This window comes from Schistocerca nitens, chromosome 2, assembly GCF_023898315.1.
Source record: "Schistocerca nitens isolate TAMUIC-IGC-003100 chromosome 2, iqSchNite1.1, whole genome shotgun sequence".
NCBI lineage: Eukaryota > Metazoa > Arthropoda > Insecta > Orthoptera > Acrididae > Schistocerca > Schistocerca nitens.
The window spans coordinates 658934373-658949752 of record NC_064615.1 but is presented as its reverse complement, the minus strand read 5'-3'; the positions used below and the strand labels follow the sequence as shown (position 1 = coordinate 658949752).

Sequence of the window (15380 nt, the reverse complement as noted above, 5' to 3'; positions counted from 1 at the left end):
GAGTCGACAAGGTCCCTTTTCACACGGTTCGCATCGTCCAGGACCGGATTTATGAGCTCGAGGACGACGTTTCGAAACTGTACTGTACGCAACAGTCACCGGATCTGAATAATATTGAGACTCTTTGGTCTGCTTTGGAGACATGGAGTGGAAAGTGCGTGGTCACTAGTCGACTCTGTCATTGTTACTTGAATCTTCCACTATTTTACTGGAAGAATGCTGTAAGATTCCCGTAAAAACCACACAGTGCTTGTAATTAAAGACTGCGAGCCAAACGGTAGCTGTTTTGAATGCCAACGGGTTTCCTACACCGTATCTGACGCGGTAAAGTGTTGAGTCTTGTGTGTTTGCATATTTTTGTCCAACATCCGCAAATTATTAAAGAATGGAAACATTTTTGTGAAGAATTTTATGTTTTTGTAGTAATTAACTTTAATGCTTATCTCTGCACAAACGATTTTTACTTTTCACTATGTATTACAATTTAGCTGCCACTGCTGTGTTTGCTGTGTAACGTTCGCCCGTTTGGTAACTAGAGAATAGTGCTACCTGGCAAACTGGAGCAATAACCAAGCCGCTCTGTCAGCGCACTATTTGCCGCTGGGCCTCAGGAGACGCACTTTGCAATGAGATATCCTGTGGACGCGTCCCGTGCTCTGCGGGCGCCGCGAGGGACGCCTGCGGTCGCGTCAGAGGCCACACAGTGACCGGCTGCGTCCCTGGACCTTTGCTCGCCCCCTCACAAGACGTCCAGCGACGTCTCGCCGTGCTCTCTGTGTGCCTCACAAACACTGTCCTGTTCCACGGGACAATTTTTCCCACGGCCACCCTGTTTACATTCATGTCTATGAAACGATCTCTGGTCGCTTCGTCTCAAGGGAATCTCTACCACACTTTCGTACAGCCTGTGCCGACATGGTAATATTCTAGCAACTGGTTTCAGATCTCATTCGTTGTCGCTGTTACGCCTATTTAATAGGCTCGTCAGAAGCTGGAACAGTACCCTATGACTCGTACAACCAGTACCTTGTATGCTTCACTGCTTAACGGTTGCTAAGGAACAGAGACAATGTGAGATGGGAATAATCACTGGCAATGAAACACAATACATGCATAGAAGTGGAATGCTGTTTTTATAACGAAAAACGGTACAGATTTCACTACATGACAAAACAGGATAACAGACGTAAACAAAGTTCATATTTGATACAACTAAGGTACCCAGCATGAAGGCCGATATCAGACTCAGTAAGGAACATGTTAACTTAGGGCAGTAATGTACGACTCGCACATGTTATTCATGCCGACTACCAAACTGTACTTGGGGGATATTGTCCCACTCCTCTGTCAAGGCGGTTTTCAGTTCTTGCTCTGTTCGGGGAGGAGTGCTCGATGAGAAACACTACTGCCAAGAGCATCCCAGGCATGCTCTATGTTTTGTCACCGCCAGACACCACACATGTTAAGTGGTAGCCTTTAATTCGGCTGCGGTCCGTTAGAATACGTCGGACCCGCGTGTCGCCACTATCAGTGATTCCAAACCGAGCGCCACCACACGGCAGGTCTAGTCTAGAGAGACTCCCTAGCACTCGCCCCAGTTGTACAGCCGACTTTGCTAGCGATGGTTCACTGTCTACATACGCTCCCATTTGCAGAGACAACAGTTTAGCATAGCCTTCAGCTACGTCATTTGCTACGACCCAGCAAGGCGCCATATTCAGATAATATTGTGAATCATGTACCGTCAAGAACGACGTTCATCATTAACGGATTAAAGTTAAGTATCAAACTAATTACATCCGCTTTCTGAATTCTAATTCCTTGTCATGTTCCAACCCTCACGTCAGTATAGTCCTTCCCTCCTCACGCCAGCCTGCGTGAGCTAAAACGCGTGCATTTCGGCCTCCAATAGTAACACGGTGCTGGCTCTTCAGCCAACACAACACTCTATAATATACGGGTCCGCGAAGCCCGCAGGTCATTCCATACTTTCAATATCTTCACTTTGCAGTGTGTCCGACACCTGAGCGATCCTCCATGGGCGTGAATTGTCGTCTATAAACGGAATTTTGGAACCTACCGCACCCTCAAACTGACGCACATGATACAGAATAATCTCTCTGCTGTAACGGTATCTCGTACAAATATATGCAGCGCTGCTGGTCTATTCTACATTATCCCTACCCTCACCATAACGCTTATGCCACACCGATGATGTTCGTGAACGTCCTGTGGTGCTTAACTTGCTTCTCTCTCTCCTCACAGTAACTGGTGGTCAGCATCTCTTGACACAGTGAAAGGGATTAGTCGGAGAACATGACTCTGGACCTCCGTTGTTGACCCCAACTAACATTCTCCCTGCATCAACGAACTCTTTCTCGACGACGGCTTTGTTGAAACGGGATGCATTTGACAGACTTCTTACCATACAAACCAGTCTTATTTAATCGACACGAAATAGATCGGGCAGATACACGTGTATCGCTAGCAATTACTAGGACTCCAACGATCTGCCTAGGAGTTAGATGTGTGTTCCTTTCCGCCACTAAGGCTACGTGTTGGTCTTAATGCGGTGTGGCGGTACATCTGCGACCACAGGTATGCTTCCACTCAGAATTTCCACACCCAGCTGCCTGTTTAATCATGACATGACACACTCATTAATGCGGGCAGAGCAGTGACACTTTGATTGACTTCGAGCCGTCCAACTGCTCGTGCACGATCGAAATCACTCAAATGATGTCTTGCAGATACGTTGCCGTAGCCTACGGAACGGCGCACAAACCATGTCCACAACAATCTCCGTACAACACCCTAATGTACGAACGGTCGAAGGCATCCTACCCTCTACATTTCCTTTTTCTATCTTTGGTCGGGTGTTCCGTAGTAGTAATCAAACGGTTTATTTCTTTTACAGAGGCACTGCACTCTAAAAAATTGTAACTCTTCCATTTACCTTCCCTAATGATGCTTATACATCTAAACATCTACATCAATACTAAGCAAACTGCTAGATGGTGTGTGGCAAAGGGTATTTCTCGTATCACTAACTTATCGCCTCTTCCCTGCTCCACTTGGGAATGGTGTATGGGAGGAATACTAGTCAGTAAGCCTGTGTATTACGTCTAATTTTTCGAAGTTTCTCATCCTAACCATTTCGCTTAACATGTGTGGGAGGAAGTGATATGTTGTTCGACTCTTTTCTGGGAATACTCTTCGAAATATCTGAACTAGACCTCTCGATGATCTACAATGCCTCTATTCTAACTTCTGCCACTGACTTTTGTTGAGCATTTCTATAACGCTCTTGCACCGACAAAACGATTGCGTGACGAAATGCGCCGGTCTTCCTTGGATCTTCACTTTCTCTTGTATATCCTACCTCGTAAGAGTCGAAGATTAATGAACAGTACTCAGGGATCGACCGGAAAAGTGACTTGTAGGCTACTTGCTCCGTGGTTCACTTACATTTCCTTAACATTATTCCTATGAATCTCAGTGGGGCATCGGCTTTTCGTCCTACTTGTTTTATGAAGTCATTCTACTTAGTCATTCTCCTACATATTACGGTGATACTGTTCCCAGCAATTTGTCATCAATGATGTAGTTGTACATTTGTGGATAACATCGCCTATATATGAGCAATATATTATATTTATATACGCTCAGGGTTATCCGCCAGAGCCTGCATCAATTATCAATCCTCTGCAGGTCATTCAACAAATCGATTCTGCCTTCTGGCGTTGCTACCTTCTTGTACACGACTGCAACATGCACGAACAGTCTTAAAGAGCTTCCGACAGTTTCCACTGCATCGTTTATGTATACTATAAACTGTGACGGTCCTATCACGTTTCCTCTTGGTACTCCGGAAATGACCTTGACACTTGTCGATTTTTTTCGGTTTATAGCGACGTTTTGAGTTTATCTGCAAAGAAGTATTGCATCCAGTTGCAAATCTGGTACGATACTCAGTAATCTAGTATTTTTTTTTCACTGAAAAGCACAGCGGGTCGGCATCAAATGCGTTCCTGAACACGGCATCAACCTGAGAACCGTTGTCTACAGCGCTAAGGATCTCATGGAGGAACAGAGCGAGCTGAACTTCGCGAAATTTCTGTTTGCAGAATTCATGCTGATTTTTATAGAGAAGATCTTCGCTCTTCAAGAACGTCATAATATTTATTTGCATGAGCATTCTATTACATTTCGCATCTTTGTATTACCCCTAAGTATTTATGCTTATGTGCTGCAGACAAATGAACTTTAAGTTGGTACTGTCGGGATTTTACCGTTTGCTTCAGCCACACTCTCTTTACTCGCGGTTACAATATCCCACAGCTTTATCCTCCTGGCCATTGCTATTTACGTCTTTATCAACATATTCTTTTGGTATTGCAAATTATGACGTCCTACTCCACATACATCGATATTTCTTCCTTGACTTTAATTCAAACCTATTTTGACGCAGTGAAAAGTAAATCAGTCGACTGATTTGAAGCGTAATACATTATAATGATTTAGCTTCAATATAAGTAACATTACCGCTTTACGTAGAGTTCTCTGTAGACAATTCCCACAAAATTGGATAACTTGATTGTCCTTGGGGTTGAATGCAAAGGAGCTCAGGCAATCATCCTGTGATGTTGAGGGTTCTTTCAGGGAGGGTCTGCGTTGGCACTTGGTCGTGCCTTATTAAGCTTTCGACAGTGAGTGGTAGTCATCTTTAGAAAGTAAATATTGTGGCTAACATATCTCCGTAAAGGAAACACCATTTCCATGAACATATTTTGAAGTAAGCCTCGGAATATTATGTCCCAAGTCAGACGCTATATTCACACTCTAAAACACATGTTTTTAACAGTAAGAGAAGGAACAGTTTCAATGGACCATGGTGAAAAATATTCATATTTTTGTTAGAATCTATCTTCGCTTCAATAGCTATTACATAATGCAAAATACCTTTAGGTTTTGTTGTTGAAATGTGTGCGAATTCCTAAGGGACCAAACTGCTGAGGTCATCTGTCACTAGACTACACCCTACTTAAACTAACTTATGTTAAGGATAAAACGCAAACCCATGCCAGAGGGAGGACTCGAACCTCCGGCGAGAGGGCCGCGCAATCCGTGACATGGCGCCTCTAACCAAGTTGCCACTCTGCGCGGCTAGGTGTAATTCAAACATCGTGTACGCACTCTCAGAGTTCGGTACAATGTGGCATATTCCATCTGCCTGAAATGTTCCGAGACTGATTTTATTCCTGGCTTATAGTTTTCCCCTTCTAAATATTATATAATGTTTCGTACCATGTATGTAATGCTAAGCACTACTGACACAAAACTGAAATATATATGACAAAGTTTCACAAATTTGTACTGATACAAACAGTTTAAAAGTGAGTACAAATTACAAATCAAAAATGAAAATAACAAAGTACATGTCACGGTAATCAGCAAAATATTCAACACACAGAACAACATTATACTTCTTGTGCTGGGTATGTAATGATGTACATTTTATTCCAAAACATTGTCTTCTTTTGAGTTGTTGTATTTTCACGATCAGATGGTTCATTCCATCAATCTGGAGCTCATCTGCTCGGGATTCTTCCAGGTACTTTCAGTAGCACCGCATACCACTTCAAGTATAGCTGCACAATTTTCTCTTTGAAAATTCACATGACTTATTGTATTTCCATTTTTCGGTAGAGTATCCAGGTATTGTGTACATTCATATTCAGTAAATTATGAGAGTCCAGTACTATTTCCCGTTATAGATACATATCTTGTCCTATTTCACATTTAGACCCCCAATCGATCAATTCCACCCAATTACTTTTTGGATTCTGTCAGAATGGAGGGTCGAGGAACTTCGAAGTATTTCCTTGACCATTGAAAATATCTATTAACGTTATTTGATGCTGCAGAAAAAAGAGTTTGTTACGCCATTTGCAGAGCAGCAAACCATTTCTCCTTTGTATGGCAGTGTGAATAGTACCTCTTCCATATTTCCTCACTCCGTTTCTCTTTGAAAGTAGCCATTTTGAGGAATATAGTTTTCTGTTACAGGTCTATGCCTGAAAAGCCTCTTTCTTTACAAAAAATTAACAAACTTGTAAACAACTTTTTTAACATCTAAATGCAAAATTTATTGAAAAACTCTCTTTAGTGCTCAGCAATACATTTGTGTAACTGAAAATGTTGCATGTGTTCCTGCAATACAAATTATGTTGCATAATTTTCAACGTAAGACTTGTGTCTGTTTGTTTGTGGAGGATCTATTTGCAGTTTACGAACCTGAATTACAAAATATTGTATTTGTTACACTTACTTTAAATTCATGGTATGACGTGATTCTGGCTGTAGAAAAAAATATTTAAATTCAACTGCCCGTTGACCATAGCAGCAGTTTTCTTCTCACAACTACTAACACAAAACAAATAACATGAGCTGAACAATATTTAAATAAGCGAAACAAGATTATAGTTGTTCCTTTTCCTCCAAAACGTCTATAAAAGTCTAGTGCTGTCACTTTTCGGGGAGACCGGGCCACATTAATGCGGATTTATTTACGGAGATTTTAAAATGTTGTGGATGGATTTGTTCAAAATGGTTCAAATGTATGGTCATCAGTCCCCTAGAACTTATAACTACTTAAACCTAAGTAACCTAAGGACATCACACAACACCCAGTCATCACGAGGCAGAGAAAATCCCTGACCCCGCCGGGAATCGAACCCGGGAACCCGGGCGGATTTGTCGTAAGTAATATTGTATAGCCTTACACGTGGTTACTAAAGTATAATCTGGTATATGTGCTTCTCACTCTGCATTATGGTACTGCAATACCTTTGTTGTTTAGAAGTACTATGCAATGTTCCTTCTAACATGCATATATATCCGAAGGAACATTGCGTCGCACTGCTTAACAACGCAGGCACTGCAATACTGTATTCCACCGACGATACCAGGCAGCGAGTTTCGATTAAATTGTCCACCCCTCTCCCCTGTACGGGAATTACGTAATGTGTACGAGTGCAGGTTGTGACGCATGAACGACGACATATAGAAGTTTGTATCTGGCTCTGGATCGTGCAAGGATTAACAAAGTGGTTCATGTGAGCGCCCGAGTAACGCGAGAAATCCGGATTCGAGTACCAGTTCGGCACTCATTTTACTGTCGTCATTCCCCTATCCAGCTGATGGCTGTCCGTATTCCCAACTGCTAATAGATTTCATGCACTCAGTATTACATTTAAGAGCACAAAATTGTTTTATAAGGCTCAAGCAAGGGTATAAACGAGCTCAGGTATGAGGAAGGCTTATGTACCTATAAAAGCAATATTATACAAGTCAAGAACACAACAAAGAGTAAGCAAAAGCACATTACTGAAGTTTTCAAAAGTGTTTTATTGACAGTTAACCAAATTACAGGAATAATTAATTAACATGCAAACACCCAAAAACTGTATTGGTAGTAAACTAATTTTTGCCGAACTTCCACCTCTTGGCATAATATGGCCTGTATAGAAATCTGATTGATTGATATTCGTCATTATTATCCGAGGTGCAGTTGATGCACACAAATAATAATGTGCATCCTGTGGTGCAGTCGCCGTCCGCCGACCAATTACTTCTACGGCACTCGACCTAATCTTAATTTCTTCTTAACTGGTTGTATCGTCTCAATCAGGAAATACACATAATATTTTGGTCCTATCCATGGAAGAAGACCTATCGTAATTTTCTCTTGTTCTTGCTTTTAGCAATTTCATCCCCTTATCATCGCTTGCTCTCATAGAATTAACATTTTCTGCTTCAGATTCATTAGGTTCGAATAGGACTTTTTGACAATTTCTTCCATTTAAGGCGTCATTTTCTTAGACTATATTTTCAACTGGTGGTGTCCTAAATATTCCTTGACGGGGGTATCAGTTACGGGAGCTGATTTCCCGTTTAACGAAATGCGGAATAGTGCATAAACGTGCGTAATTGCCCTCCAATACGAAGTTTGAATTAGTTTCTATACTACAGTAATAGCTTTTAGTCTTTCGGTTTCTACAAATACGCCTTGTGCAGTAGAATAATGTTCTGTAAACGAACGTATATTTATCTTTTCTCAAATCTATAAGATAAGTTCGATAGGAACTTCGATATTATAGTAAAATATTTACTCATTTTGCACAGAGACACAGATATGTTCTTCACATCAAGATGTTCACGCGGCTGGTGCGGCGCAATTTGTGAGAAGGCCCTCTAGGTGGCACCACTAATATTCCATCCAACCTAGCAACAATGGTTCCCGAGAAACGTGTCCCGTGCGTAAATGTGCCCCGGTCTCCTGCACCCTCAATGTAACATTGAGCGTAATGGGTTAATTTGTACGCCATTTCCTGAAGAGGTACTTTTATTTGAATGACACCACAAAAGATATTCTTACATCGGCGACAAACGTTTCTCCAATACACACTGATGGAAAAAAAATCTCTACACCAAGAAGGAGTTCTATGACATAAACGAAAGTTGTTAGGCATGTTTGTACATTTTAAAGGTGATGTCTATTTAAATTTCGCCCCAGTCTCATAATAGTGGCGGCAGTAGCGACCCTATGAGGAACCAAATCAGGGTTGCTCTAAATACGCTCTCTAATGGCCGTGAGCGCTAGTTAACTTTTACACTGGACGTGATGACTTATGTTGGTTAAGAATGCTTTTAAGGCGGCAAAGACGTCATTATCAACACCATGCGGGGTCCTGTAATAGGGCTACGAGAAGCTGTATGTTCATTCTGCCATACTGCAGAAAGACGTGGCAGGAATACAGACACTGTACGTGACCACTGGCTGCAGTGTTCAATAGAATGTACGGTCGCAAGAATACTGCGCTCCAGACGGCGATGTGGAGCTAGCCAGAGGCAAGACCATCGTGGTCGAATTAGGGCTCTGACGCATCGTATTGCATCTGCAGCAGGAATCTGAGCAGCAGTTAGGATAACAGTTACACAACATTTACAGATCGTTTACTTCAAAGATATCTCCGAGTCAGACGAACTGTAGCACGCGTTCCCCTGACCCCAAACCACCGCCGTTTGTGACCTCAATAGTGTCATCGCAAGAGCTCATTGGTGAGCAGGGAGAAGGTCTGTTGTTTTCTGATGGAAGCTGGTTCTGCCTTGGTGCCTTTGATGGTGGTGTGCTGCTTAGAATGAGACCAGCTGAGGGTTTACAACCAACTTGTCTGTGACCTACGGATACTTGACCTACACCTCGTACTATAGTCGGGGTTGAGATTTCTTATGACAACAGCAGCACCCCCGTAGTTATCCTACGCCATCTGATTGCAAAACTGTACGTCAATCTGCTTATTCGACCTGTTATGCTGCCATTCATGAACAGTACTGGATACGATATTTCCGAACAGTATAACGCTCGCCCATATATCGCTGTTGTAACCTAAAATGCTGTACAGAGTGTCGACATGTTACATTAGCCTGCTCGACCGCTAGATCTGTCTCCACTAGAGCACATATGGGACATCATCGGATAACAACTCCAGCGTCAACTACAACCAGCATTAACCGTTCCTGTATTGACCGACCAAATGCAACAAGCATCGATGTCCAACCCAAACACTGATATCTGGCAAAGTGCAACATAGTGCACGCACGTTTACATGCTTGCATTCAACATTCTGGCGCTTACAACAATTATTAATGGGGACTGATGACCTCGCTGTCTGGCCCCTGCCCCTCCCCCCTCCCCCGACCTAAAAAAATTAACCAAACAACCAATCGGTTGAAACTCCCTGGCAGATTAAAACTGTGTGCCGGACCGAGACTCGAACTCCTTTCTTTCAGGAGTGCTAGTTCAGCAAGTTCCGGATGAGAGCTTCTGTTAAGTTTGGAAGGTAGGAGACGAGGTACTGGCAGAAGTAAAGCTGTGAGGACGGGGCGTCAGCCGTGCTTGGGTAGCTCAGTTGGTAGAGCACTTGCCCGCCATTGGCAAAGGTCCCGAGTTCGAGTCTCGGTCCGGGACACAGTTTTAATCCGCCAGGAAGTTTCATATCAGCGCACATTCCGCTGCAGAGTGAAAATCTCATTCTGGAACCAATCGGTTATTAATGTCCAAGCATTTCACATTTAGAATGACTCACCCCGCGCTTTAATTAATCTGTGACCTGGCAATGTTAGCCGCTTAAATATGTTACCTAGACAAATGTATTCCCGAAATTTCGTTATTATATTTTTTTATGTAACGATACTTTTGGACAGTGTTTTCTAAGATAATATGGTAGTATGTAGCAGCTCATGCTTTCTAATTATAAATTCAATGAATATAACGAGTAAACTGTGTTAATCATCGCCTAAAATAATAATACTAAAATATAATAAACGACTACTGATTTCATAAAATTAACACATCTTTCCATTACCGTAGCGCACGAGATATCGTAATCTCACTGCTTAAGACAGCTTCTGTACATGTCGTAAGTGTGCTCTTGCTTCTCGACTCACCTGTAACTATAGCAGCCGTGCTCGTACCAACAGTCATTGCCTGAAATAAAAGTTGTGACGTAAATGTGTCCCTGTCCTGGGATGGTCCAGGAGACATTTCAGTTTCGTAGTTCAGTAACCCATTCCATAATGTTCCGAAATGACTGTGAAAAAGTGATGTGGTACTTAATACTCAAGGTAAATCGATGACACCTTTAACCGTTCAGAATATAGCAAAATGATAAACTTTTCCACTGAATATTGGCCAGGTTCGTTAGGAATGCCTAATGCTGGTGACCCCAATTTGGGCAAGTATTATTGCATTCAATAGTTGTCGCACACATTACACAGATTAATTTCACAAGAAACTTTCTTTCGGAATAAATACGAACAGCATAAAAGTACGAGTAGGTTAGCTATACATATCTAAAACCACCAAGACACGAGAGGGGTCACACTGTCTCAGACACATATAGATTGACAAAGAAAGCTAAAATATCTCAACATTAAAATTCAGTCTTAAATATACGTATATAAAGATCAAAAATCAGAGTTATTCAATAACTTATTTCCAAAGACTGTCAAATACACAACGTTTTACACAGAGAGTGACTGACATACTACCTAACATACAAACTCGACTTCCACCAACTGTTTTTACCACAAATATAATTATGAAGGCAGCAAGAGCGTGTATTGTTCCATTGGTACAGCTGTCGAGTGCAGTACCCATGGTTCAAAAATGGTTCAAATGGCTCTGAGCACTATGGGACTCAACTGCTGTGGTCATAAGTCCCCTAGAACTTAGAACTACTTAAACCTAACCAACCTAAGGACAGCACACAACACCCAGCCATCACGAGGCAGAGAAAATCCCTGACCCCGCTGGGAATCGAACCCGGGAACCCGGGCGTGGGAAGCGAGAACGCTACCGCACGACCACGAGATGCGCAGTACCCATGGTTTCGTCACAAATGCCGCATGAACTCACATTAAGCAACTCACCAAGAAACTCCGATGCCAATTTCGTAGTGCAAACTTACAAACATTTTCGTAAAATCACAACAGGCAACCACTATAAAGTTCGTAACATTGATCAAAAAATTGGGAGGGATCAAAATTTAATTACCCACTCGGGTCAGTGCCATGTGGTTCGCTGAAGGAAAGATAACACGACACCCTGTTGTGAGCATTACAATAAGTTGGGTTAAGCGACCACAAACAAATAGTTGGCAAACGCCTGGGCACGGGGTGAACACAAACTGAAGCAGGTGCGAATTGTAAAACAATGTGTGCGAGTTTTAACAGCTAATTTTATCCAATTATGTACGCTCTTCGGAGGCTCAACCATTTATTTATTTTTAAGATAGAAGTATTAGTTGGACTGAGTGACTGGTAGCTAGTTGACTGCTCATGTGTGGGAGGCTTTCACAGTTAGTGTCGCGTTTAAGCCACATCTCTTGAGTTGTGAAGCGCTGCCAGAGGTATACATATATATGCGCTATCACAATTTCTCATCCTAAGAATATTATACTAATTTCTTAAATTTAAATTCATTAAGCTTGGAGGAAATGTCATTAATTTGGAATTCTTCATTCAGTCACTCACCATTACGCACCCATTTCAGTTCTCCCAGCCATATTCCAAATATTCGTCTGATTAAGTAGTTCAATAACAAAATGTAATACGTTGTCAGTAGTAAGTTTTCGCCGTTCTGATGATCATTTTATCTCCTTACTTTAAAAAAGAAGGAAGTTCACGGTTCAATGTGTGGTGCACAACGAAGTCAGCAGAGTTGGTTCCATATAAGAGTGTTATTTATTGTACTTTGGCTATGTAGGTGTATTTTACATAAGTCCCATGGAGCTAAAATTGACTGGATTATTTGCATACAAGTTATACCCAGTCATCATAACTTGTTTATAACAAAATGGCAAGCTATGAACTATAAACAGATACAATATATATGAAAAATCTCGTCAGAAAGAAACAGATATATCGGCGATCGGATCTTCCCCTCAGTCTAAGCAATTAACCTATAATAGCCGTTACGAGATCTAGACTCTTCATTGAGAAGTGGCCGAGACTGTTTCAGCCCTGTATGGTTTTACTGCGTGGTGATCATACAGCTGAAGAAATTTTTTCAGCTGAAACGCACTTACAACACCAACTATTTGAAATCTGGTCACATAGTAAATGAGGCGTTTCGCATGAGAAAGCTTCGGTTTTCAGATAAACGCTACCACGAGAAACAGAATACCTTATCTGATAAAAGCTACCAATCAAATGAAAAGTAAATTAAAATGCAGTGTAGCCTCTTTTGACATCCCTTTGAGTCCTCTTCTCAACCACTATCTCCGACATGCTTATACGTTATTCTCAACGTGCAGAGTCTTTAGTTAGTTCAGTGTATTATTCGGTATATTTTCAAGGTATGCGACAGTTTCTCGTCTTGCAGCCGCCATGTGGACTGCCAAGGAAGTAAAGGAAGACTATGTAGTCTGAATTTTTTTTCTATTTAGGAACCGAATTGTAGCTTTAATTCGAGGAGATCATCTGATTCTTGTAATGTTGTGTGTCTGTGTGTGTGTGTGTGTGTGTGTGTGTGTGTGTGTGTGTGTGTGCGTGCGTGCGTCTGTGTACTGTAATTATCGTATGGCAGAGAAACTTGGTCGATATTGTAATGCTTGCAATGCATGCAGATTTACGCTGAAAAAAAGAAAGGTTCCAATTGTGGCCACTAGGTGCCAGTCTGGCGCAGTGAATGCAAAAAAGACGTTAGCAGCGTTTCCATGTGCAATGATTAGGAACGTGACACGAGCACAAATGGTCAAAGAATTAAGAGAGGAACTGTGAGTGTGGTCCCGCCGGAGGTTCGAGTCCTCCCTCGGGCATGGGTGTGTGTGTTTCTCTTTAGGATAATTTAGGTTAAGTAGTGTGTAAGCTCAGGTCTGATGACCTTAGCAGTTAAGACCCATAAGATTTCATACACATTTGATCAATTAAGAGAGGCATAATGTTGACATTACCAAAAACCATTACTCACAAAATTTGTTTAGTTTGAGCACCCGAGACTTGGACGTTATGCTGTACAGCACCGGATTTGCACCTGGTGGCCAAACATAGAACTAATTCTTTTCCAGACTTAATCAATTCCGCGTTAACGCATTAAATATCTAAGAAGATTAGCTGTCGTACTATGATTACAGACCACGCTGACATCTGTGAGTGGCTGCACTTAAATTGTAACCACCCTGTATAAGAAATAGTTTACTGATTTTTTTTCCATCTGCTTCGTTTCCATTCGACTGCCCTTACACGTGAAATACTGGTGGCATAGAATTAAATTTCGGTGTGAGATTGAGGAACATTGGCGTGAAGTACAAGGATGTGTTTCAGGTGTGGTGCGAGCGGAGTCGTTCACCCGACTGCCGACGCCGCAGCACGTGTCGACGGCGGCGTCCTATTCGCCCGCGGGGGCGGCGGGCGAGTGCGCGCCAAACGCGACCGGCACGGCGTTCCCCGACGACGGCGACGTGGACACGGTGGACCCGGAGGACGGGCTGGCGGGCGGCGACGGCGGCGACGGCCGGCTGCTGGCCACCACGCAGTACTCGTCCTACACGGCGGCCCTTGGCCTCACCGTCGGCATCGGCTGCCTGCTGCTCGTGCTCAACGTGCTCATCTTCGCCGGCATCTACTGGCAGCGCGAGCGGCGCACGCGCCGAAGGGCCGGCGCCAAGGACGCGCTGCCCGAGGACGTGCCGCTGGCGCAGCTGACGCCCAACGTCATCAAGCTGGAGGAGCCGCCGCCCAGGTACTCGCCCGCGCACGCCACCGCCGCCGCCGCCTCCTCCGCCAAGTGCGTCGTGCCCCACATACACAAGGGCGGCGGCACCAAGCTGAACGCGGTGCCCACGTCGCCGCCCGTGCCGCCGCTTAGGACCTCCAGCAATCCGCAGCCGTCGGCGACCGCTACCGTCAAGAAGAGGGTCCACATCCAGGAGATCTCCGTATAGCACTTGGAGGAAGGCGCCACCGCCGACTGCGACCCTCCGCCGCCGCCGCCGCCCCCGCGCCGCGGCTCGGTCACGCTCGCCGTGTCGCCTTCGAGAATCGTCGAAATCTACGCCACCTGCCCCAGATCTTCGGCGCAGGTCAAGAAGAGGGTGCGCATCCAAGAGAACCCCGTGTGACACAGTCGTGTTGACAGGTGACCCAGTGTTTAGGTTGGAGGGCAATGGACGTTACAGACGCTCTAAGAGTGTTCTTTCTTTTCTCGTTTAAGCGGGACATATGATCAAACAAGGCCAATAACTTCTCTCGTGAGTCGTTTGACTCGCCATCGAAACAAGTTGACTTACTCGCATCGCGAAATAACTGTCTTGAAGAGCAAAAAGGGATATTGATGAGATGACATGTTCGTAAAATAAAATTAATGTACTTTGAAGCCATTTGCTGTTTCACTGTGTATTCCCTCCTCCTAAGTGTGAGTATATTCAGATCCTGCAAATTGATTACTATTCGTTAGGACTTATACTTCTTATGAAATCATAGCGAAACAAACGCAAACCGTACCCATAAAATATGTCGAAAACTTTTAATGTGACAAAAAATCGTGGTGGTGATTATACAGCGACACCCCAATAAAGACTCGGAGATACGTCAGGGGTGTTTTCTGAGTATTTTGGTGTAAGTGAGTCGAGTAACCAGTAGCTTTTTACTGAATAATTCAATTATGATCATTTATCTTCATAGCTGTTCTACAGTAAATTCCTGCAGAACAATCTAAATGTCAAAGGTACACGCTTTATTTGTCTTGATAGCTGTTCTATAGCAAATTCATGGAGAACAATCCAAATGTTAAAGGTACACGCTATATGTGTCGT

General features: G+C 43.2%; 1 protein-coding gene across 1 annotated transcript in view; it reads left to right on the top strand.

Moving 5' to 3' along the window:
* Positions 1-15142, top strand: part of LOC126235227 (neuroligin-4, X-linked-like) — a 332083-nt gene extending 316941 nt beyond the window's left edge. Inside the window, exon 10 of the mRNA XM_049943958.1 lies at positions 13891-15142. Coding sequence (XP_049799915.1) covers positions 13891-14510 — 620 coding nt within the window. The 3' untranslated portion in view covers positions 14511-15142. The remainder of the gene's footprint in view (positions 1-13890) is intronic.
* The last annotated feature ends 238 nt before the right edge of the window (positions 15143-15380 follow it).